The following is a 25,397-nucleotide window of genomic DNA, read 5'->3' on the forward strand; positions in this document are numbered from 1 at the left end:
TTTCCCCTAACTTATCCGTGTTTGTTTGCATGTTGGGAGACGGTGACCTCCTCGGCACAAGGGACCATCTTTTGTCTTTCAGCACTTTGCACAAAACCTAGTATAGAGTAGGCGCTTAATAAATGTTTATCGCCTGACTGACTAAGCACTTCAGAATTCATCTCCTGAATAACTCATAGATGTATGAATTTAAAGAAGATCTATATGCCTCGAGTGTAAGGACTGCTTCTGCTTTTTCTTTTAGGCTTGGCACATAATGGACACTTAATACATGATTGTTGATTGATCCATTGATTTCACTGGTTGGATTTCTTCCAGCCAAACTGGAAGTTTGGGGAGTTTTTTTGAAGTTTTTGTACAAGGTCACAGAATTATAAAATTAGAGTGGGAAGGGACCTCAGTGGAGCTTTGCCAACTTGAACTCCAAAAAGAATGCCCGCCCTAATAGGTTGGTATAGTGGATTCAGAAAGGTAAGAGGTCCTGGGTTCAATTCTCACTGTTATCTCTTATAACCAACCTGTGGAACCCAGGACTAGTCACATCCTCCCTGCCCCTCAGCCTTTTTCTCTGTGAAATAAAGGGGGGTGGACTCAGTGGTCTCCAAGATCTCGTCCAGATCTAAATCTACATAACTGGAATGATGGAAAATGTGACTGACTTTTCCAACAAACTCGATAGTAACTGACCCTTTAAGGTTTACTTTGCAGTGTCTCCTCCCACCCCTTGTTGTCTCTGTCTGTCTCACCCATCCACAAAAGGCCCCCCCTCCCCATCCCAAGGCCCATGGCAACCACCTTGTCTGCTGCTTACCCGGGTTCAGAATGGGGCAGGTGCATCCCCTGTGGGTCCAGGACTCTGGGTAAATGCTCTGGTGACTCCGGGAAATTTTCATTTGGCCAGACTTTAGGACCTTCTTCACCTTCACCCAGACTTCAGCATGGGTGCCTTTGTCATATGCCGAAAGGATCTTAGCCTTTATCACTGCCCAAAGACAGACACACACACACACTCAAAATTGGGACTTTATGTAAACCCAGTCAAAAAGATAGAAAGTAGACTCAGGTAAAACATATTTTCCGAAACTTGAACTCATAGAATCACACGGTATTGGTATTAAAAGGGAACTTCGAAATCAAACACGTCCCTCCATCTTATATGGCCAGTGCAAATGCCCAGAATGCCCTCACCTCTGTCTCATAGAATTCCTCATTTCCTTCAAGATATAACTCAAGTGGTTCGAGTTCTGCTACAGGACACCTTCCCCAATCCCTGCCTCGACTTCTAGGGCCCTCCCTTCCTCGCCACCGTGGGTATTACGTGCTTGTTCTGTAGATCCCTTTATGCTTGTATGTTATTTACTCTAGTAAAATGTAAGCTTTATGAGGGCAGGAACTGTTTCATTTCTTTGTCTTCATATCCCGGTACCTAGCACAGTTCCAAAGTGCCTCATTAATTGACTGATTGATTGCACAGGCAGGGTCTCAGAACTCTTCTCCATCAGTTAAAACCCTTCCCTTGTTAGACCAGGTCCAAAATCCAGCTCTCACATACAGTCTTATCCAATTCCCTTCTCCCTCCCATACTTCCCATCCAGCCCAGATTGGAATAGGGTCTTAGACCATCAGGTACAAACCTTCCATCTTACAGACACACCGTTCTATTTGATCTCCAAGTTCTGGCCATTCCAGGCCTTGCCAGCTCTACCTGTAACTGAATCCCCTTTCTGACGGCCTCCAATCCCACCCCTTCTCCAGAAGCCACTTACCATAGGCATACTTCATTTGGCAGAAATCCCTGACCTTCCCAACAGCCTTCTCCTTGCAGACACACTTTTCTAGCCAGTTGGAGGGAAAGGCCACAGCAAGAAGAAAAGAAATGAAATTGAGGGTCAGCTTCACAGCAGAAATAGCTAAACTCTTCCCAAGCTCACCACAAACATCTGATTTCCAGAGAGATTTAACAGGCAGAGAGGGATTTCTTGAAAAGTCAGATTTTTTGGGTTTCCACTGGGACTGTAGTTTTAGAACTGGAAAGAAACTCAGAGATTAAGTGCTCCAAGTTGCTCATTTTACAGTTGAGGAAACCGAGGCCCCCAAAATATATGACTTGCCTAAAATCAGATTGTTAAAATTTCTTCTGCTTCCAAATCAACAGAGAAAACAAAGAAATTGGGCAATAAGTCCTTTAATAAATTTTAATTTAATTTAGATTAATTTAAATAAATTTTAAACACAGATTAAAATCCCATTATAAAGATCATTCCTTGGACATAACCAGTTTAATTCTATAGGGACTCAGCTGGGGATAATTAGACAAAAATGAAACCATTCCTACCCTCGTAGTTTCTTTTTCTTTTCTGGGCAGAAATCCTATACAACAAATAATCCTTTATAACAAAGGTCTTTTTTAGACCTTGCCCATATAATAATCCCTCCTGTATGTAGTAGGCTGTTTCGACTACAAATGAAACAGTCTTGAATTGTTCCTCACTTTCCCCTCTAGCAAGATGGCCCTAAAAATCTCTTTCCCCTTTCTTATCTCAAACATCCTAGTTATATCCTGGGCTAGAAACTAATGAAAACCTTCACATTGAGAGGCAGGGTGGAGTAGTGGATAGAATACTTAGTCCAAGAAGATCTAGGGACTTGTCTTTGGTACTTACTATATGAAAGATCATTATAGGATCTAGGTGAGTCAGTAGATAAGAGTTCTGGGCCTATGTTTACAAGAACTGAATTCAAATCTGTGCTCAGATAACTACCCAAACTACCTGTTTCCTCAGTTGTAAAATGGGGATCATAATGGCACCTACCTCTCAGGATTGATGTGCGATTCAAATAAGATCAGAACAGAGCTTGTACTGGTTCAGTGAGCTGATTGTTAGATTTTCAGTGTTTAAACTTTAAACTTAGAAACATACTTTAAACTTAGAAATGGTCAAATGTTACAAATCAGAACTTGGTTTATTATTTTATTGATTATCTAGACTTAAGAAAGTAATGGGAAAAAATGTAAATAATGTATGTGAAACTTAAAAGTATGTCCTGTGCATAAATTTTTCCCTTGGAGAGCCAGTTGTTAAATATTTGTGAGCATATCCTTGCACTGTGTAAAGATATTCCAAAGGATTCCATGTGTAGAGTGACATACATTGTCAAATCTAGGTGACATCAGCTGCTTTAGCTGAACAACTTTCTGTTCTCATTTTTTTCTCTTAAATACTTTGTTATACATATACTTTAATATATTTAACATGTATGGGACTACCTGCCATCTAGGGGAGGGGGTGGAAGATAGGAGGATAAAGTTGGAACAGAATTTTTTTGCAAGGGTCAATGTTGAAAAATTACCCATGCATATGTTTTGTATATTAAAAAACTATAATAAAAAATGTAAAAAAATAAAAAAGTAATAATCAAAAAAAATTCTTTGTTAGAAAGGATGGCTGATTGGGCAGGGGAAAAGGAAGGACACATTTGGAAATGAAGGTGATATAGAACCCAAAGATGTGGATATTTTTTTTAAAGCTCTTTTCTCTGTTTTTCTTTCCAAGGTCTCCCTTATGTATCATCACCAATGACTTGCTAGTTCATATCATATTCATCCATGTGCATGTGGTAACCCTTGCCTTCCTCCACTGTAATAGAATGTAAGCTCCTCAAGAACAGGACTTTGTGTCATTGAGGACTTTCTCTCCTCTGTGCTTAATAATCCCCCGAGGAGCTTATAACAGGCATTTAATAAACATTTGAGAAATTGAATGGAATCATGAATGGGAATTCAGCCTCCTACCTGGATGTCTCAGGGCCGAAAACCCTTGCTCCTGACCATCCCACCTCAATGGCTCTGGCTCCTCACTGTCATTGCCAGGTCCCTGGACAAGGTCAGGGATCTGCCCCCCTACAGGGATGTGGAGGAAAGGCTCCTTTTCATGTCTGTGAAGGGAAGAAAGGAAACCCCTCATTAGATTATGAAGATTTTCATGGGATCATGAAGTCCCCACATTGAAAAGAGACTTCTGGACATCAGCCAGTCCTAGGACCTCCATCTCATTTGTTTGCTTTTAAGACGGCGGCACTCTTGGATTTGTACCTCCACTCAACAAATTCTTGTTTTTCTTTACAAAAGTGGGGGACCCGGGTGAGAGCTAAGAGACCCATTGGTTTTGCAATCTTCGATTTAATCCATTCCATAATACTTTCCTTGCTACAAGATATACCTCCATGTTGTTCACTCTATTTGGGGATATGTTAGGGCCACTCTTAAAATTTGAAGGAATTAAACATGGTACAAATTAACAGAAGAGTTCTAAAGTAGCTGCAGAGCTCATTGGTTAGAGTGTTGGGCTTGCAATCAGACAAATCTAGCCTCAGATCCTTACTAGCTGTGTGTGACTCTAGACAAGTCATTTAACTGAAAAGTCAGTTTTCCTATCTGTAAAATGGAAATTATAATTGTACCTACCTCCCAGGGTTGTTGTGAAGATAAAATGAGATAATATTATAAAAATGCTTTGCAAAGTTTAAGGTGCTGTATGAATGCTAGCTCTTGTTATTCCCAACCAAAGGAGATGACAAGTCTAAATAGTTGTTAAGGGGAGTTAGTTGTGGATTATAGCAGCATCAAAGATTTTGAGATGTGAGGGACATTAAAGGCAATTATAAAGTACTCTGAGATTTGCAAAGTGATATCTGCAAACTCCTTATGGGCAGGGACTCTGTTCATCTTCATCTTTGTACCCACAATACCTTGTAGCTGTTGTTGTTCATTTGTGTCCAATTCTTTGTGAGCCCATTTGGGATTTTCCCGGCAGAGGTTTGTGGTTTCCTTCTCCAGCTCATTTATAGATGAGGAAACTGAGGCAAATAGCCCAGCACTCTGCACTAGGGTCTTCTAAGAAGACCCTGGCTGCCAATATATGTACATGCATATATATATATATGTGTGTGTGTGTGTGTGTGTGTGTGTGTATGTATATTATATACATATATTTGTGCCTATGTACACACACAAACATCAATGCATATGTCTTTAATTATATGTATCAACACCCATACACATATGTACAACATGTGTGGGATCACAGATAGTAAGTGTCTGAGGCAGAATTTGAACTCAGTTCCTCTAAAAGCAGCAGTCATGCCCAGTTTTCCTGCTGGCTGTTGAGAGCACAGGGCTTTGTAAACTCTTAATTGTGACAGATAATTGATCACTGCCATTATCATTAATGAGAGGACAGTTAATCAACGCTTGTCAAATTGAATTAAATTTCTATTTATTTATCAAAATCGATTTTAGCCTTCAAGGCCCAGGGAAATCCCACCTCTTCCAGGAAGCCTCCCTTGACTACTTCAATCCACAAGGCTTTTTCCCTCACCATGACATCCTCAGACAGCTATGACTTCACATGTATAGTGGGATTTGTTATTATTTCCCTAATTTTCAGTGAGTTGGGAAGGAGCGGTAGACAGAGAAACAATTTGAAACTAATAATAAATAATTTAAACCCTAGCTATGTGACATGGTGTTTAGAGTGCTAGGAGTCCAGAAAACCTAAGTTCAAATACTGCCTTGGATATTTACTAACCATACAGTACTGGGCAAGTTATTTAACCTGACCCAGCCTCAGTTTGCCTCATCTGTAAAGTGGGGATAATAATTTAGCAACTGCCCACCAGGGTTGTTGGTTGTAAAAACCAAACGAGATAGTATTTGTAAGGGACTTAGCACCCTGCCTGGCACACAGTAAGTTCAATTAACTTAATTTAATTAACACTTAAGTGTGCTCTGTGCCAGGTGAGTCACGAATGCCGACTTCCTTCCTTTTGTATGAATATGACCTTGGCCAGCTGGCGGCCCTGGGTTTGAATCCCATCTCGGCCCATCGTTAGCTGTGTAATCTGAGAAACGACATCGGTGTCTAGTGAATGCCGTTTTTAGTTCGCTTTGCAAGCTTGCTTCCTGGATCTCCCTGGTAGGTCTCCCGCGGGGAGGCTCACTTACCCACTTAGGCAGGCCCCGGTGTGGGGGTCACATGCCCCAGAGCAGTTGCAAGGACGACAGCCATTTCCTCCAAAGCCCCAGTACCCCACCAGGCATCGGTCACAGTGCGGGCCGGCCACTCCAGGCTTGCAGAGACAGTACCCTGTCTTGGGATGGCAAGGGAAACCCTTGTGGGAAGTCTCATTGGATGAACCCAAGGGCTGGCACGAGCAAGCTGCGGGAAATAGGATTGGTATCAGAGATGGGCAGAAAGCCTGGTGCAAATCTTTGACCTGAGCCCAACAAGACCAGAGTTCTAGTTCTGGCTCAGCTATTTATTAGCTGATAACTTCTATCAAACCTCTTAAACTAAGTCGGTTCCCTCATTTATAAAATGGTCCCATCTATTTCCCAGGGGGGGTCTTCAAGTTTGAGTGAGATCATCATAATTCATGTTTCCACAGTGCTACAACTTTACAAAGTGATTTCCTCACAATGGTCCTGGGAGGTAGGTTCCTTCATTTTATAGTGAAGAAAAATAGGACCAATCAATGAAAGAACATTTATTAAGTGTTTTGATGCTGAGGATGTAAAAGAAAAAGAAAAAAATACCTGCCCTCAAGGAGCTTCCGTTCTATCGGGAGAGACAACATATAAATCAGTATAGACAGGATAAAATATAATGTGGATAGATGGCCCTTGGGAGATCAAGAAAGGCCTGCCAGCAGTGGCACTGACTGAATGTTAATGGAAGTAGGGATTCTAAGAGTTGAAAGTTGGTAGAGATGGCATGTAGACCCATGGAGAACAATTGCAAGGTCTTGGAGACAGGAGATAGAGCACCATTTTTGAGTGTCTAGTATGGCTGGATCATAGAATTTGTGAAAGGGAGTAGAATGTATGAAAATTAGGAAGGGAGAAAAGGAAGAAGGAAGGAAGGGAGGGAGGAAGGGAAGGAGGGAGGGAGGGAGAAAAGGAGGAATGAAGGAAGGAAAGAAGGGAGGGAGGGAGGGAGGGAAAGAAAGAAGGGAGGAAGGGAGGGAGGAAGGGAAAGAGGGAGGGAGGGAGAAAAGGAGGAAGGAAGGAAGGAAAGAAGAAAAGAAGGAAGGAAGGAAGGAAGGAAGGGAGAGAGAGAAAAAAGGAAGAAGGAAGGAAGGGAGGGAGAGAAAAAAGGAAGAAGGAAGGGAGAGAGGGAGGAAGAGAAGGAGGGAGGGAGGGAGAAAAGGATGAAGGAAGGAAGGAAAGAAGGAAGGAAGGAAGGAAGGAAGGAAGGAAGGAAGGAAGGGGCCCAGGTAGTGGAGAACTTTAAATGTCAAAGGACATTTGGAGGTAGTAGGGAGCCATTAAGGATTACCAAGTGGGAGACTGACATGGTCAGAACTACAAGAAAATCACACTTTTCCCCCCCACAACTATGTGAAGGATTGATTGGAGTAGGAAGGGAAAAAACAAGGAGACCAGTTAGAAGACCATTGCAATAATCCAAGCAAGAGGTGATAAGAACCTAAGGTGATTATGGGGTGAGTAGAGAGAACATATGTGAAATATGTAGAGACAAAAATGACAAGATTTGGTAACTGATTGGATATGTGGGATGAGGGAGAGAGAGCAATGGAGGATACCAAGGTGGGCGACTAGAAGCTTGGTAACATCCCTATTAAAGGGGGAAGGTTTGGGGGATGAGGGTGGGAGAAGACATATTAAACATATTGCGTTTGAGATGCCCAAGGGACATACAATTTCAAATTTACATTTACTAGCTCTCTCCTAAAGGCTGCCTTCTCTTAGCCCTGTCTGAATGGAAAATGTCTCAATATCCATTCTCACCGAATTACATGAACTGATGCTAAGTGAAATGAGCAGAACCAAGAGATCATTATATACGTCAACAACGATACTGTATGAAGATGGAATTTGATGGAAGCGGATTTCTTTGACAAAGAGACCTAATTCAGTTTCAATTGATCAATGATGGACAGAAGCAGCTACATCCAAAGAAAGAACACTGGGAAATGAATGTAAACTGTTTGCATTTTTGTTTTTCTTCCCGGGTTATTTTTACCTTCTGAATCCAATTCTCCCTGTGCAACAAGAAAACTGTTTGGATCTGCACACATACATTGTATCTAGGATATACTAGGACATATTCAACATATATAGGACTGCTTGCCATCTAGGGGAGGGGGTGGAGGGTGGGAGGGAAAAATCAGAACAGAAGTGAATGCAAGGGATAATGTTGTAAAAAAAATTTACCCAGGCATGGCTTCTGTCAATAAAAAGTTACTATAAAAAAAAATATCAATTCTCACCCTGGGTATCTGAGATAAAAGAAATGATAGACGTTTTCAAAGGCAGGACAGATGGCCCACAGGGTGCTCCCATATAGAAGGCTCCCTTTGGTGCTTTGCCCACAGCTGGTCCCCAGATCACAGTGAATAATAAACTGGCCTTCAAATCTTAATCTAGAGCTACATGTTTTCTTTGGAACTTAGTTAATTAAAAATCACCTACTTCTATTGTGACAACTTATTCTGGGACCATGCCATTAACTTCTAGGCCTTTAAAGAACCAATTAATGATATGTGATGAATTCATAAACTGAAAGAGATGACCCTTCCTAAAAACTTCCCAAGATGCAATTCCTATTCCTCCTAGGATTTTCTTTTCAAGACTATTTCTGTCTTGCCTTCCCTTAAACCAAATTTTAAGACTATAGACACTTCCCTCTCTTTGTTTTTTTCACTAGAAACAAGACAATTGCAGCAGCCTTCACATAACAAAGAAACAAAAATAACACTCTGAAAGCCTCGTCTGAGAACCTGGAGAACTTTAGCTGCCATTAAAAAAAAAATCTGAATTCTTTAGGACTGTCCAATAGTTCTCCATCTGCTCTGACTAGGCCTTCAGGAGGAAATTATCTTCCCATTACTGGGAATCTCTTAGGTTCATTCTTCCAATTGAAGCGTCTGGGAGTAATTGACTCTGACAATTCCCCTATTCCCCATTTGCCAATTTAATACTCAAACCACCAGAACAAGGTTTGGTAAAGTCCCTGCTGATTGAGCTAAAGACAGGGTAGAATGGGGGAGGAGAGTTCACCCTCTCTGTTTCTGTATCTTCCATCTATCACCCCACTCCTATAGAATGACTTCTCTTAACCTGGGGAAAGGGCTCCCTACCCATTCCCACCTCTGTCCTTTGAGATAATAGAAACAGACCATTTTCAAAGGCTGCTCATGATTGAACCCAACTTATTGAAGGGCATTTGATTTCTGGAAGAACAGTAAAGGGATCCTAAATATTATTTAAATCAGAGACTTGGGACCAGACTTTCTTTTGCTGACCACCTTTCAATATAATTCCTTTATAATAGTATATATTTTATTTTATACATTGAAAAATCTATTCTGAGAAAGGATTCATAAACTTCACCAGACTGCCAAAGGGGACCATGATTTAAAAAAAAACAGCTAATCTGATCTAGTCTACCCTTCTCACTTGACAGGACAGAAAAATAATTGAGATAAAATCACTTGTTGAAGTCACCTAACAAGTTAGGGACAAGGTCCACATCTTGAGGCAGTTTGGTAGCACAGTGGATAGAATGCTGGGCCTAGAGTCAGGGAGACCTGAATTCAAATCCAACCTCATATGCCACCTGACAAAGTCATTCAATATCTGTTTTGTCTTTCTTTCCCCAAATGTAAAATGGGGATAATTATACTTGTGGTTGTTGTAAGGATCAAATAAGGTAATATTTATAAAGTGCTATATAAATGCTTCTTCCTTTCTTCCTTTCCTACTGCTCCTCCTCTTACCTCACTGGCTCCCTTTCTTTAAGAGTGATAGAAAGCCTTCTAACTAGTTAAACTGAGACACTGAGGAAGAAGAGCCTGGTTGTGCCTGGGAAATGGGGTGAATTCACCAGACCGGGACTCTGTCCCCACTCTGGGCACATCCAGATTGCGAAATGCCACTTTCAAGGGCAAGCCCAAGTTTGTCCTGAGTATCTGCCTCCCTCTTGGTACCTGTTTTTTGCCTTCTTGGTCTAAGTGAAAACTAAACAAGATGCTTTGTTAGCTCCTTTGCCTTCCCTCAAGGTCGGAGATAGATTAGTCAAGGAAACAATTGGGACTCAGTAGTGGACCTCAGCTGTGTTGAAAAAAAAAAACAGGGATAGAAAACAGACAGAGATAGAGATAGAGATAGAAAGGGAGGAGGAAGAGGAGAAGGAGGAGGAAGAGGAAGAGGAAAGAGAGGAAGAGGAGGAAGAAGAGGAGGAGGAGCAAGAGAAGAAGGAAGAGGAGAAGGAAGAGTAGGAAGACGAGGAAGAAGAGGAGGAGGAAGAGGAGCAAAAGAGGAAGAGGAGGATATCTTTGGGTCTTCACTAAAAGAAAACCTGAGGAGTATGGGTGAGGTGACATCTGATCATGATACAGCCTTATTTTTTTCTTTTTGTTCCAAGAGAAGGGGAAAGGACATGACTAAGGAAAGATTCTGCTTGGCCCTAGACCTGCTATTCCTGAGTCCTTTAACCTGGAAAGACAGACCTCTACGTACCCCGGGCTCAGACAGCTGCATTAACTTATTTGTTTCTCTTTGGACCAAAGATTTTCTCTCCAAGGGGAGAGCAGAGGTCCATCGGCTCCTTCTCCTTGAGCCTCACTCCCCATTAAGAGCTGAGCTCCGTTTCTGCACATGTTCCCTTTTCTTTCAGTCCAGAGTGAAGAGGATCAAAAGTAACAACAGCCCACCTGATTTGTGACCGCGTGCCTTCACCCCTACAACAAGCTCATGAGGTATACTGGGCAAGTGTACATCTCTTGGAGCAAATTATGCCAGTATGAGGCCCCAGACAGATTCATTAAGGACTGTTGATATTAGGCTGTTCTCATCCCCACTTTTCAGATGAGAAAACCAAGGCTAGGTGAGGTGACACTTTCACGCCCAGTGAATGACAGAGCCGGCTCTTCTGAGTCTTTCCCAGGTCTTGCCACCTCCCCACCACTTATGCCCCGGAGAAGACTTCCCAGTGCTGCCTGGGAAACAACCAGGATGAATTCTCAGTCTAGGTGCATTCATGTGGGAAGGACCTCCCACAAGGCTGACCTCCTGGGAGGCAGAAGGTGGTTGATATATTGGGCAAGGTGAGCTCTGGACTGAGAGGCAGGAGACTGGGCTCTAAGCCTGGCTCTTCTAGGGACTTTCTGTGTGACACTGGGCAAAGTGTTTCCCTTCCCCAGGGTTCCTTCTAATGCAAAAAGCTGTGGTTCTGTGGTATGATCTGAGGGCACAAGGGATCCAAGATACAGGTAACAGGATCAGGGCATGTTGGAGAACACCTTAGTGCCTAAATCACCAGCAGAGACACTTACCTTGCACATGATGTCATTGCTGAGCAAATGAGGGAAGGTGAGCCCTGAAGGGGAAGGTTGATGGGGAGAGCAGATGAAGGTGCAAATACTCCCTCCCCTGTCCCCACTCCCCTAGATATCTAGGCTCTAGTGTCAGTGCCAAACAACAGAGCCAGTTGTTACATTTTCAACGGGAGCATTAACATCTTAGAAATTAGCAGCAAGTCAGAGCTTGCTTCATTGTTCTGTTGGTTGTATAAACTTAATAAAGCAATGGAGAAAAATACAATCAGTCACTCAGATTAAACTCAAAAGTGTCATGGACGTTTCTCTTTGGAGATCTGGTTGTTGAACATCTACTAGAACGCCCCTGGCTGTATTCACTCTCAGACCGAAAATGTAGCAAGTACATAAAGTACATATATAAAATAGCAGGTTGTGGGAGAGCGCCTTGAAACATGAAGAATCCACATTAGGCACAAATTGATGCAAAAAGGCTCACAGGAGAAATCAAATATGATTAAGAGGGAAGTGGGCTTTTAAAATCAGAGGAAAGTAGGGAGTTAGGGAGGAGTTAGGGTGGATCCTAGTTGAGAACAAACTCACATGTGCAGGTAAGTGAGGAGAGATGAAAGTAGAGTTTGCCTTTTAGATACACTAAGAAGACAGTCTAAGGGGTCTGTGACTGTGTGTGGGACTTTGGGAACAGGGTGGATTAATTACAGTTCTGACAATGGAGGCAGGATGTTAATGTCCCTTTTAGGGACCAGTCACAGTGATTGTTCAATGAGTTTTTATTGATTCAGAGGGCAGTGTGAAGAATAGAAATCTCCACCTCTGCCACCTATGGGACCTTGGACAACCTTCCTGAGACTCAGTTTCCTCATCTATACAATGAGATCATTAGACTAAGAGACCTCCGAGGTCCCTTCCAGTTCTAAATCTATAGTCTAATGGTCCTGGGATTGATTGAATCGGATCATGACTCTTGGACAGACAGGCACAAAGGGCATTGGGAATCCACACAGAGAAGGAAAGGGACGGGTTCCTGGGCCAGAGTGGTGCTGCATAGGATTGAGATCTGGAAGAGGCGAGAGATCAGCCAATTCAACTTAGCTCATCATTTTAAAGAGAAGGATCCTGGAGTCCAGTTCGCTTCTGATTGATTCAACCAAGCGGAGTTGGAAAGACTTGTTCACAGTTAGTCAGATGTAAATGGAGATTGTATTAGAAAATCAGGTCTAAACTCTCCACTGAGCCTGAGGATGCCCCTTCCCAGCCTTGCCCTTCCCAGTTTTCACTGACTGGCTCAAGGTCACCCAGACATTTAACAGGGTTTGAATTTGGGTTTCTGGCTCGCAGAGCGGCGCTCTATCTGGATCATACAGCCTCCCCATTCATCTTGGCCTTGGCAGCAGGTGAATGCACTTGAAATGAAATGAATTTGGCTTGCTACGCCCTTTCCGCTGCCTCTTTCCTGCCTGGGCCGCCTGCCAACCCCCGAAAAGGGGATGTAGCCAGAGCCCACTCAGGGAGCCTCTGCTAAGGTTTCCGCACAGACAGAGGGAACTTTGAAACAAGGTGGCAGCCTCTCAGCTGCTCCTGAAGATTTCTTAGATAGGGCGATAAACTCACATCCTGCTCGATGATCCACAGCTCCAGACACTGGGATATCTGAGGAGCAGGGGACAGGTAAGATTGAAATTCTATCCTGGCACTCAAAGCAGCGCGGTCTGACCCATTCCCCTTGGTATAATCACCCACGACAATAGGCAGGCCAGAAAGATGGAGGGGCTGAATAGCCAAGGACCCCACCGCTCTGCTCTGTCCCAACCTCAGGGTCTCCCAGGCTTTTAAAGAGGGAAGAACCTGGGAAGGATGGAGAGGAGCAAGCATGAGCCCACTTGGTATTCTTGGAGGCAGAAAGTGCTGGGATTCAGCTGTTCTGTGAGTCCTCACATCAGAGATGCTACTCCTTGATCGTCCCGTAGCTATTATTATAGTGAAAAATAATGCACTTGGGAGCCAGGCGGCCTACGTCTGAGGTCAAGTTCCCCTGCTGGCTAGTTTTGTGATGGTGGGCAAGGCACCTCATCTCGGGGTCTCTTTCCCTTTATGAAAAATGGGGATTTTAATATTTTCACCATATCATACAGGGCTGTTAGGGAAAGCACTAGAGTATACATATTTAATTATTGTCCCTTAGGCCCTGGTAGTAGTACCCCAGCACTCTATGTCTTGAGCCTACATCCAGCTCTGATGTTCTAGGTTCTGAGGTCCCTTCCAGCTCTGATGTTCTATGCCTTTAGATTTCTTGCAGTTATGATGCCCTAGGTTCTAAAGCCACTTCCAACTCTACAATTCTGTCCAAGGTTCCTTCCAGCTTTAATGAGCTAGGTCTAATGATCCTTCTAGCTCTAACATTCTGGGTTCTAAAACCCCTTCCAACTCTATAATTCTATCCAAGATTCTTTCCAATTTTAATATTCTAGGCCAAAGATCTTTCTAGCTCTAACATTCTAAGTTCTAAGGCCCCTTCCAGCTCTGATATTCTATACCTAAGGATTTCTTGCAGCTATGACGTACTAGGTTCTGAAGCCCTTTCCAACTGTACAATTCTGTCCAAGGTTCCTTCAGCTTTAATGAGCTAGGTCTAATGATCCTTCTAGCTCTAACATTCTGGGTTCTAAAACCCCTTCCAACTCTATAATTCTATCCAAGATTCTTTCCAATTTTAATATTCTAGGCCAAAGATCGTTCTGGCTCTAACATTCTGGATTCTAAGGCCCCTTCCAGCTCTGATATTCTATACCTAAAGATTTCTTGCAGCTATGACGTCCTAGGTTCTGAAGCCCCTTACAACTCTACAATTCTGTCCAAGGTTCCTTCAGCTCTAATGAGCTAGGTCTAATGATCCTTCTAGCTCTACTCTGATGTTCTAGGGTTCTGGGATTCTCTCAGAAGGCTCTGAGCCTCACCACATCCCCCCAAAGCTCCAGGCCCTGATGCCCAGCAGATACTCACGTTTACAGACTTCTGGGGAAGACATAGGCTTGCTCCAGTCCCGATAGAAGCCCGACTTGCATTTCTGGCAGTGACGGCCCTCCGTGTGGTGCCGGCAGTTGTCACAGATGCCGCCTCTGCGCTTCCCAGAGCTCAGCCAGACGTCCTCATCAAAGTGGCAGCTGTCAGCATGGTTGTGGCAACGGCACTCTGTGGGGGGCAGTCCCCAGTCACCCACAGCCACAGACCGTTGGAGCTGGCCACCGTCTAGGTGTCTCTCCCCAGTTTTGTGCTCTTATCTCTTGGGGGGGAGAATCATGGGGCTTGGACAAGTCACATTGCATGGGTCTATTTCCCATCTCGCCTGTCAGAGCATTTGTATCTAAGTGAAATCAGATTAAAAGAAGTGTCCGGCTATTCCTTGAAGGGGGATAGAAATCACCAGTGTGGATGGACCACTCGAAAGGGGCCGGGCAGCCCCCTTTGGCCCTTGCTACTCTTTGGCAAGTTGACTATCTGCTTGTGAGTCTCAGATCCCTCCTTCATTCTCATCCTCATCTCCTCCCTCCTGCTTCCTCCTCGTGTCACTAAACAGTGCTGGCCACTTATTCAGTAAAGCATTTCCAAGCCCCTCAAAGTGGGGATGGCATCTTGTTTGACCCTGGGGACAGATAGCTTTGACAGCCAGAAAGGGATCTCGGTACTGAACATCATGGCATTCATCTTCTCTGAGGGTTTTGGCAGGAATGATAATAATAACATTTAGTTAGTGATTTACAGTGGTTCTCAAAGTATGGTCTAGAGAATCCTGGGGATCTCTGAAACCCTTTTAGAGAGTCTACAAATTCAAAAATAGTTTTTATTTCCAATATGGTAAATGTCTATAAATATAATCCAGATAAACAAAAATGCTTTGGAGAGATCTTCAATAATTTTTAATAGGCTAAAGATACTGAAAACAAAAGTTTGAGAACCACTGATTTAAGATTTACAAAGCACTTTACACATCTCACATGATTTGAGCTTAGAGCCATGTCTGAATTTGATTCAATACATCTTTACGAGGAATCTAGCTGTGTCCTTTATGACTTGTGATGGTTTTGCTGTCAAGGAGACAGGAGGACCTTACTTTTTCCTCCTCTGAATAAAATATTGGGAGAAATGATTCTTTCTCTCTTGTATAGTCAAGGAGGTAAGCTAAGCTTTTAAGGGAGTATAGCTAGGAGAAGATATTCTGCCTTAGAACTCATTCCTTTGGGTTTGGCAGACATCCTCACAGGTATTGCAAATGTCCCTGTGAGGGTGATCACTTATACCTCTGTGCAGATTAGCTGACATCCATCTGAGATCTAGGAAGACCATTTAAGATTGAAATACAAGATGGCATATCCAGAGAGAGGAGGAAGGGGACTGAATGTGGATCGCATCATAGTATTTTTTTTTTTACCATTTTTGTTGTGGTTATTGTTTGCTTGCTTGTTTTTTCTTTCTCATTTTTTTCCTTTTTGATCTGATTTTTCTTGGGCAGCATGATAAATGTGGAAATATGTATAGAAGAATTACACATGTAACTTAGATTGCTTGCTGTCTAGGGAAAAGGGGGGTGGGGAAGGAGGGAGAAAAATTTGGAACACAAGATTTTGCAGGAATGAATGCTAAAAACTACATGCATATATTTTGAAAAAAAAAAGCTATTATGAAAAAATAATAACAAAGAAATACAAGATGTTATGGGAAATGCTTTATATTATTTGGAAAACTTATTAAACATTATACTGTTTAAATCTAACTGTTGCCTAGAGGTTGTTTGAACCCAGAATATTGCCCTGACCTCAATATCTCTCTAAGGAATTTTGGGTTCTTTCAGCTTCCAGATTTACCCAAAAGACTTGTTTTGGGATCCCTCCCTCAGGTCTTATTTTAGATCCACTTAGCTTGTGCTTTGGGCTTCCCTTATGTTGTGACTTCACCTAAATTTTATTGAATGTTTATATTTACTGATTTTCATCTCAATGGTCCTGGCTTTCAAGCTGTCCTCTCTGCAAAACTGTTTAACTAAGTATGTGTGGTTTGTGTGTGGGTGCCCTAGTCTAAATTCTATGTAATATAAACACTTCCAAAGCCTGAATGAAACCCTTTCTTCTCTCTCCCAACCAGCAAGCTAATAAATTTATTTTCAAAACTCTTTCAGATTTTGGGGTTCATTCTTCTGACTAACAATGGTAATCTGAAGCAAAAAAGGTAAGCCAAAAAAAAAAGGGACTAAAATGGGAAGTAGGAAAGTGTCAAAATGGATGTCAAAATATCCCCCAGTGAGAGTTTGGATTGTTTTATATACTTCCTCATATACTTGGGCGTGACACCGTCTGGGACCCAGGATCCTTTCAGGTCTTTACCCCAGCCACTTACTTTTGCACTCATTGGGCTGATTGGTTTTTCCATCTCCTGGTTTCCACGGCTGGTCATTGTACAGTGGCAAACACTTCTCACAGTGTAGGCCTGCTGTGTGATGTCTGCACACACATGCCCCATGAACCTGTTAGGAAGAGAATGAGTCTGTCATTCAAGGGGAGATGCTAAACTCTGATCTCTAGGAAGACAATTGCAGCTTTGGGATTCTCGCTCAGAATTTCAGCTTTCAGTGGACTGTCCCCAAAAGGAAGACCTTCCCTCTGCCCAAAATTTGTAGGTGAAGTGACTTGCCCACAGACTTCTATGTCTCTGGTTCTCTGGGTGACTTTGAACAAATTATTTCATTTCTCAGTTTCTGTTTCCAGAAAAAGATGAAGAGATACTACCCCAGAATTTTAGCATTGAGAGACTTCATAGGCTGTTCTAATCTAACCCATATTTGACCAAGAATCCTTCCCACAACAACCTCAAGAAGTCATCATCTAGTCTTAGCTCTAAGATCAGCAATGATGGGGAAACCCAATGGCTACCTCCTAAAAGTAGCCCATTCCACTTACAGACTGTTCCAATAGTCAAGCAGTTTTTCCTTATATCAAATCTAAATCAACCTCTCTCCAACATTCCCCCCACCTTGCTTCTACTCACACCTTCTTGGAACAAACACAGTAAATCTAATTCTTTTTCCTTATGACCAAGTTTTCCCTCCTCTGGGCTAAACATCCCAAGTTCCTTCAGCTCATTGTTACCTGTCACATTTTCTTTTCTTTTCACCATCTTGACTGTCTTATTCTGGCCATGACTCAGTTTTTTTCTGTCTCTTCTGAAATGTAGTGTCTAGGACTCTTCCCAGAATACAGAAGAGCAGAACTGTACTTCCCTTGTTCTGGACTCTAGTCTTTGATTAATGCAGATTAGAAAAAGAAAAAAAGCACTGACTTCTTCAACTGTTACAGCATTGACTCTGTGGATCTGTATTAAACTGAACTTGGTCATTTTTGAGTAAGTCACTTAATTGGCTTTGGGCTCTAGGCCAGGGCTTCCTAAACTTTTCCACTCATGACTCATTTTCACCCAAGAAATTTTTATGCAGCCTGGCTATTTAGGTATATAAAATAGGTATACAAATAAAACATTTGCTGATAATAAATCATAAATTTGCAAACTACACATTCAGTTACACAATCCCATATGGGATTGTAACCCAGTTTAAGAAGCTTTGCTTTAGGAAATACACTAAAATTACAACTTAAAGTGGAAGTGCTAGTCTGCATCAGGGAAGAGAATTTCCTCGCCAGGAGTTCCCTATGAAGAACTTTACAATCTCTACTATGGTTTCATTTTATACAATTTGTCCCTCAGTTGGAATTGTTTTAGATACTAGATCTAACATATGTTGCTTGTAGGCTTTCCCTCCCAGCTTTGGGTCATCTGAAAGCTTGAGAAGAATTCAATCAAATCATGGAGAAAAGTATTGACTTGGATGATGTCCAAAGTCCCTTTAAGTTGACATTCAAAAGTCCAAGTATAAAGCACTATGCAATTATATGATGTTGCTAGTCTGAATTCAATAGATAATTCCAATTCACTTATTTTCAAGATATCTCTTTCTTCCTTCCATCCTTCCTTCCTCCCTTCCTTTTTTTCCAATTGGTGTCAAGTGGCTTGCCCAGAGTCATACAGCTGAGAAAAAGCTCAATCCTCCTGACTTCAGGGCTGGAGCTCTATCCACTGCACCTATTTTCAAGATATCTATTAATGACATATTTACATGTGCAAATTATGTGCCTAGGTATTAGGGATACCAAGTTTAAAAATGATCCAGTTCCTGTCATTAAGAAGCTTCCAGGTTAGCAGAGGGAATAAGACACAAGGAGAATGGAATATTTTCCTTACATCAGACATAAATCTACTTTCTTATGTCCACTCTTTGCTCCTAGTCATGTCCCTCTAAGGTATGATAGATGGCCCAGTGGATAGAGGGCTGGACCTGGAATCAAGAAGATCTGAGTTCAAATCTGGCCTCAGAAATTTACTAGCTGTGTGAACCTGGGCAAAACACTCAACTTTTATCTACCTCAGTTTCTTTCATCTGTAAAATGGGGATCATAATAGTATCTACCTCCCCAAGTTGTTATGACAAATTAGACAGTATTTGTAAAAGGTACCTATTTGTTTCTTTTTCTCCCCTTCCTTCCCCCTGGTACCAAGTAGAACAAGACTCAGCCTTCTAATGCCTGCATCTAATATTAGTTTCATATAAGCAAAGGAGAGATCCAGACAATGTGCTATAAAGAAAGGCTTCACAAAGGCTCAGATGCAAAGGAAGAGAAAGAATCTCAGCAAGCACAAAGGAGAAAGGACATTGTTTCAAGGCACATTGGAATTTGTTAAAAGGTATATATTAAAAAGAAAAGCAAAATGGCAAAATGGATAGAGAGTCAGCTTCAGGGCCAGAAGGTCTGCCTCTGACACAGACTAGTTGGGTAATCCTGAGCACATCACACTTAACCTTTGTCCATTCTCTAGACAACTCTTTCTCCAAGACCATGGCTGAGAATGGAAGTGGCAACCTGCCTGGGTGGAGGGAGTGTCCTCATCCAGGAGTTCCCTTATAACAATGAAATCACAGATCTAGAATCCATCCCTTGCTTCAGTATATAGCACCCCATATAAGACTTTTAGTACTAGTTCTGACCTTCTAGATTCTAAGAAACCTTCTAGCTCTGACTTTCTAGTCACTTTTGGCTTTGATATTTTAGGTTCCAAGATTTCTTTCATTTATGACATTCTAGGTTCTATGTCTTCTTCAAGTTCCACATTCTATGTTCTAATATAAATTGAGTATTTTGTGGTCCCATTGTCCCAGGACAACTGCACCCCCAACAAGACTGTCCCCTGGGCTATCACCCCTGTCATTGTCATCTCTGCCACCATTACTGCCACCCAGCCTTTCTTAATCTTCCTTGCCCCAGAATTCCTCAGTACAGCTCTGGACATAGCCATGTGGGAAACTGATCCCAGGAGACACTGTACGCTGAGTCCCCAACAAGGGTCTGGACCCTCAGAGGTTGGAAGACATAGGAGTCATCACAGAGGTGACTGGCCAGAAAATACCTCAAATAGAAGTTGGAGCCTTAAACTGAGCTTCAAAAGGTGGCCAGAAATCATTTCAATTGCCATGGCAGAAGTTATACATTTGAGGAAAGGAGTTGACATTCCAGGCAAGGGAATGGTAAGGAAAGTCATGGAGGTCCCACTAAAAATAGTGCATACAAGAGAAAGGGGGTACAGCCATTTGGCTAGATTGAGTTTACTTACAGGCAAGCAAGGCGAGATCAAGTTGGAAAGGGAAGATGAGGCCGGATTGGGGAAAACTTTGAAGGCTATCCTTAGGAATCTGGCCTTTATTTTTAGGCAAAGAAATACATTCATTGAAGGTTTTATAATCCAGCATACCATGCTAGAGGAGCATGGAAAGATAGGAGGGGAACACTGTCCCACACACTCCTATAGGGTTTAGAATCAATCCCTTGCTTCAGTATATAGCGGTATATAAGACTTCTAGTCCAGACTCACAACTGACTTCCAAGGTGGTGGGAAGAGATTGAAAAGTATGGCCAGAGAACCATCTGTTCAAGTGTGGGAAGAGGGAGAAAATGATGGGGAGGAGAGGGAGAAGGGAATGGGGAAAGGAGAGAGAGGAAAGAAGAAGTGAAGAAAAAGAAGGAAGGAGATGAAGAAATTTACTATCCTCACATTTTAGGGACATGAGGAGCAAGGTCCCACAACTAAGCCACAAAAGCTGCAACTAGAATTCCAAGTGCCCTGATTCCCCAGCAAGTGGTTCTAAACCTGTGGGGAAGCTTTTACAGAAGAGTTGCTCCGAGGAGAGTAAACAATTCTATGGCAGCCAAGAAACTAATGGATGACCTTTAATTTCCCCTCCTACCCTTGTGGGGATGTTGTCTTGGCTTGCCTGGCTCTGGCCCAGGGTACCAGAATGCTTGAGATTTTCCTCTGGCACGCAGATGGAGGTTTTTCTGAGCCAGCATCTCCTATTGATTCAAGGGAAATGTCCGTGTTGATCATTTTGTAAAGCCACAAGTCATGAAAAGGCTAGTTATTTACCTCAGAGTTGGTTCTGCTCTTGACACCAACTGATTTGGTCATCATAAGTTTTGGAAGAATATCTGTGTGTGTGTGTGTGTGTGTGTAAATAAATGTGTATATTATACATATAATGTGTATATTATATAATATATAATGTGTATTATACATATATAACATATGTTATATATATAATACATATAATTATGTGTGTGTGTGGAGGGAAGGAGACAGACAGAGACAGAGATAGAGAAGGACAGAGACAGAGAAAGATTATCATCTATTATCATAGACTAAAAGAGATACATAGATGATAGAGATTATAGAGAGATAGAGATATCAGAAAAAAGATAGAGACAGAAAAAGATAGAAAAAGAGCTTTTTATACTTAACTACTGTTCTGATCTTGGACAAATTATACAACCTATGTGAACCTCAATGTCCTCATTTGGAAGATGAAGGAGTCCAATCAGATGATCTGAGCTCTCTTCTAGTTCCCAATATCAGATCCTTTTGCTATTTAAGCAATAGCACCTCAAGACCTCAGTTTCTCCATCTGTGAAATCAGGACCATAATGCCTGTACAACCTGCCTCATAGGACTGCTGTAAAAACCAACTGAGTGATAGATGTAGATAACCATTTTTTCCAGACTTTTTCACCTTAGTTCTTTTCATACATTCTGCATTGCTACCCAAAAATGGCTTCCTTGGACTCCCTATCCATGGGCATTTCATCTCTGACCCTTGCCAAAAGATAGCAGCCTCCACTTCCTGAAATACTCTCCTTTATACCTGCTTTATATATATATATATTTTGTATTTATTCATTTGTGTCAGAGTTATATCCTCCAAACAGAATGTAAGCTTTTTGGAGGAAGGGACTTTTTCATTTCTTTCTTTGTACTTCCAGCACCCAAAAATGACACTTGAAACAAAGATTTTAATAAGTTCACTTTGCTGTTGAATTGTTGTACATTGGAAAGAGCTTTAGATGCTTATTCATTGATTCACTCCATTCATTCAACGAACCAGTTAAGTTCCCAATGGAAAAAGCTCTCTGTGTGCCAGTAAAAAATATTGGTAGAATAAGCAGAGAACACAGCTGGAAGACCTGGGTTCTAGTCTCACCTTTGCCATTATTTAGATGTGTGATCTTGGGCATTTTCCCCCCTTCTCTGGGTCTCAATTTCTCTCTCTCTCAAACAAAAAGATTGGATTAAACTGTTTCTTTCAACTTTGAAAGTTGTAGTGTTCTAACTTTGAACTGGTCTCACAAATTCTTTAAAAGAAGTTGACTCCCTTTCATATACGGAAAAACAAAGAAAACCCCAGGCTAAAGAAGCCACAAAGCCATTAGATCCTTAACAACATTTATAAGTGTTTCTAATAAAATAAAAGACCATCTCCTGGAAAGAAAACTATCATATTAAAAACCACAAGATGAAAGTAAATCAAAGGTCCCATTATATAATTTAAAATAGCCACCTTCCAGTCATTAAGTAGTTAAGTAATAAAAATAAAACCACTTATCCCTTTAGCTTCTAGTTCCAGCCAGAACATTTCAGGAAAATTCTAATAAAAATGCCAGAGCCTCTGTTTCAAATCATAGTTCTTCGTGCTAGAAGAAAAGACTTTTGATGGCTTCAGTGGTAGCTACAAGTTTTTGCTACTTAGAGCTGCTCTTCCGGTTCAATCCCTACACTCAACAAATGGTCATCCAACCTCTGGCTGAAGACTTTTAGGACCGGGAGCTCTCCATCCCCTGAGGTGACCTATTATACCCTCAGGACAAAATCCAGTTAAGTTCATTAAAGTTGTAGCTACATGAGCCAGGTCTCTCTTCCTATTACCAGTGCAAAGAGACTAGAAGGGAGTCTCATTAGGCACAGAGAGAAATCCTTTGATCAGCTGAGGAAGAGATTTCTCAGGAATTAACAGACAAGAATTTGAAGGCTAGATGCAGTTAGAGGGGGTGAAAAGGTTTCTTTAGCTCAATGAGTGAATTTTATTGGGCACTAAATTTTGACCCTTTGCAGAAGAAAGAACACCAGACTTCAAAACTGGAATTCTGATGCTGATTTTAGCATTTTCTGTTAGCTCTGTGGCTTCAAACCAGTTAGATGAAGACTTAGAGTCATCCAGTTCAATTTCATCACTTTACATAAAAAGAAATTAAGGCTTAGAAAACAGATACCACTTTACCAAATTACAGAGTTGGAGAAACCTCAGACCATTTAGTCTGATTTCTGTATCTGATCCAGAATTACAGTTAGAAGATTGGTGACAACATTTTGTGGAAGAAATACTTTTAGTGAGAGGGACCCATTGCCTCCCCAAATAGTCTATTCTCCCCTTGGAAAGTTCTGCTGGGAAGAGTTTCCATATATCAAGACTAAATCTGCCCCTTTGCAATGTCCTCTCCAGCTTTTAAGGAAAAGATGAACATGTCTAATCCTTTCTTCAAGTGATATTCCTTCATATACCCGAAAACATCTATCATTGTCTTTCCTCTTTTCCAGGCTAAACACCCCCAGTTCTTTCCCTCTCTCCCTATGTACCTCCCTTCCTTCTCTCTTCCTTCCTCTTCCTTCCCTCCCTCCTTTCCTTTCTCTCTTCCTTCCTCCTTACCTTCCTTCCTCCCTTCCTTTTTTCTTTCTTCCTCCCTTCCTTGCTCCATTCCTTCCTGCCTTCCTTGCTTCTTCTGTTCCTTTTTTCCTCCCTCTCTTCCTTCCTCTTTCTCTTTCTTTCTTCTTCTTTCCCTTCCTCCTTTTTCTTTTCCTTCTTGCCTTCCTTTTTCCTCCTTCCCTTCCTTCTTTTCTTCTTTCCTTCCTCCCTCCCTTCTTTTCTCCCTTCTTTCCTCTTTCCTTCCTTCTTTCTTCATTTCTCCTTTCATCTCTCCTTCCTTTTCTTCCTTACTCTTTTCCTTCCTTCCTTCCTCCCTCCCTCCCTTCCTTATTTCCTGTGTTACTTCCTCCCTCCTTCCCTCTTTCCTCTCCTCTTTCCCTCTCTCCTTCCCTTTTTCCTCTCCTCTTTTTCTCCTTTCCTCCTTCCCTCCCTCTTTCTTTCTCTCCCTCCCTCTGTTCCTTCTATGGTATTCAGAATTGAGTATTGTACTCCCTCTTTGGTCTGGCCAGAATGAGGCTGTCCTTTCCCTCCTTTGGGACACTATATATCCCTTAATGTAGCCCAGGATAACATGAGGGTTTCTTTAGGAGGGAAGGGAAGGATTTTCGCTATAATGAACTGTTGACTTATATGGAACCTAAGATACCACTTAAAACTCCAGATATTTTTCAGAAATACTGCTATCTAATCATGTATCCCCCATCTTGTACTTGTGAAATACATAGTTTTTCTACCCATATGAAAAACTTTACACTTTTCCTAATTAAATATCATCTCATTCTATTCAGCTCATAATTCTAACTTAAAATCTGGAACCTGTCATTCAACATATTAGCTATGCTTCTTAAACTTAAATGGTAATCTGCAGCTCATTTAAATATTCGATGAAAATGGTGTTTGAGCTTCCCAAGAGATCCTTGGGGCATCTCACTAGCTTTCTTCCTTCCAAGTTATTATTGAATCATTAATAACTGTTTTGGGGGTTCATTCATTTAACCAGTTCTGAATCCACTTAACTGTGCTCACCTCCAGCCAACATCTCTCCCTGTATCCACAAGGATAATGTATAATGATAAAGATACATGTACCATTAGCCCAAAATGTTGGAGAATCATTAGGCCAGATGACCAGTAAGTACCCTGACGGCTCTGAATCCATTATCCCAGTCCGTTTCCTTCTCTCTGCTGTTCCTGTACTCACCCACTCCCATCTACTTAAACTCTGCTTCCTGGTTCTGTCCAAAAGCGAAAGTGCTGAAATACCTAAGGGAAAGCTATCTCGGGGCTGCTGATGCTCAGGGGAGCCTGGGGGTGGGACACTGGAGGATCTGGACTCTGCCCCACTTGTGCACTAACTTTCTGTGTGATTTTGGGGCAAGTCACTTTCCCTCCATAGCCCCAGGTCCCTCTTAAACCCCGTGGTCTGTAATTCTACTTTTAATGCTATGATTTCTTCCCAAAAGTCCCCAGAGGGCATTACCATCCCTGCCCTAGCTAGAAGCAGACTCTCTGAGGAGGAAGAGACCCAGAAGGCATCACGAAGCCCTCTATCACACTTCCCCAACAAGGAGCCATTCTTCTGTTGTTTAAAAAACTTCATGAAGAGGGAAATCAGTCTCTCCCAAGGCAGATCTCATCAGCCTGCCTCCCAGCTGTGTGTGTGTGTGTGTGTGTGTGTGTGTGTGTGTTTTCTGCATCATCATCGAGAACAGCAGCCTTGGGAGCCACCCACCCTGGCACAAGCTGGATCAGATAGGGTGAAAATTCAGCTCAAGGATTAGCTGCAGACTGCAGAGGCATGTGGAAAGTCCAGATTATTTGCAGGGTGAGGAAAACTGGGGCCAAATCACCTAGCCTGAGGGTAATAGGAAAACAAAGGCTCTGGCCCATAACCCAGGACCACAGTCTGCAAA

General features: G+C 42.0%; 1 protein-coding gene across 2 annotated transcripts in view; it reads right to left on the reverse strand.

The window, feature by feature from the left end:
* LOC100920534 (netrin-4-like) overlaps nt 1–25,397 on the reverse strand; it is a 56,643-nt gene that overhangs the window by 1,261 nt on the left and 29,985 nt on the right. For both annotated transcript variants that reach the window (XM_031955842.1, XM_003762475.4), the window contains 6 exons: nt 16,750–16,876; nt 14,362–14,550; nt 6,005–6,218; nt 3,794–3,936; nt 1,767–1,835; nt 812–982 (listed from right to left, as the gene is read on the reverse strand). In XM_031955842.1, coding sequence (XP_031811702.1) covers nt 812–982; nt 1,767–1,835; nt 3,794–3,936; nt 6,005–6,218; nt 14,362–14,550; nt 16,750–16,876 — 913 coding nt within the window. The remainder of the gene's footprint in view (nt 1–811; nt 983–1,766; nt 1,836–3,793; nt 3,937–6,004; nt 6,219–14,361; nt 14,551–16,749; nt 16,877–25,397) is intronic.

This window comes from Sarcophilus harrisii, chromosome 1, assembly GCF_902635505.1.
Source record: "Sarcophilus harrisii chromosome 1, mSarHar1.11, whole genome shotgun sequence".
Taxonomy (NCBI): Eukaryota; Metazoa; Chordata; class Mammalia; order Dasyuromorphia; family Dasyuridae; genus Sarcophilus; species Sarcophilus harrisii.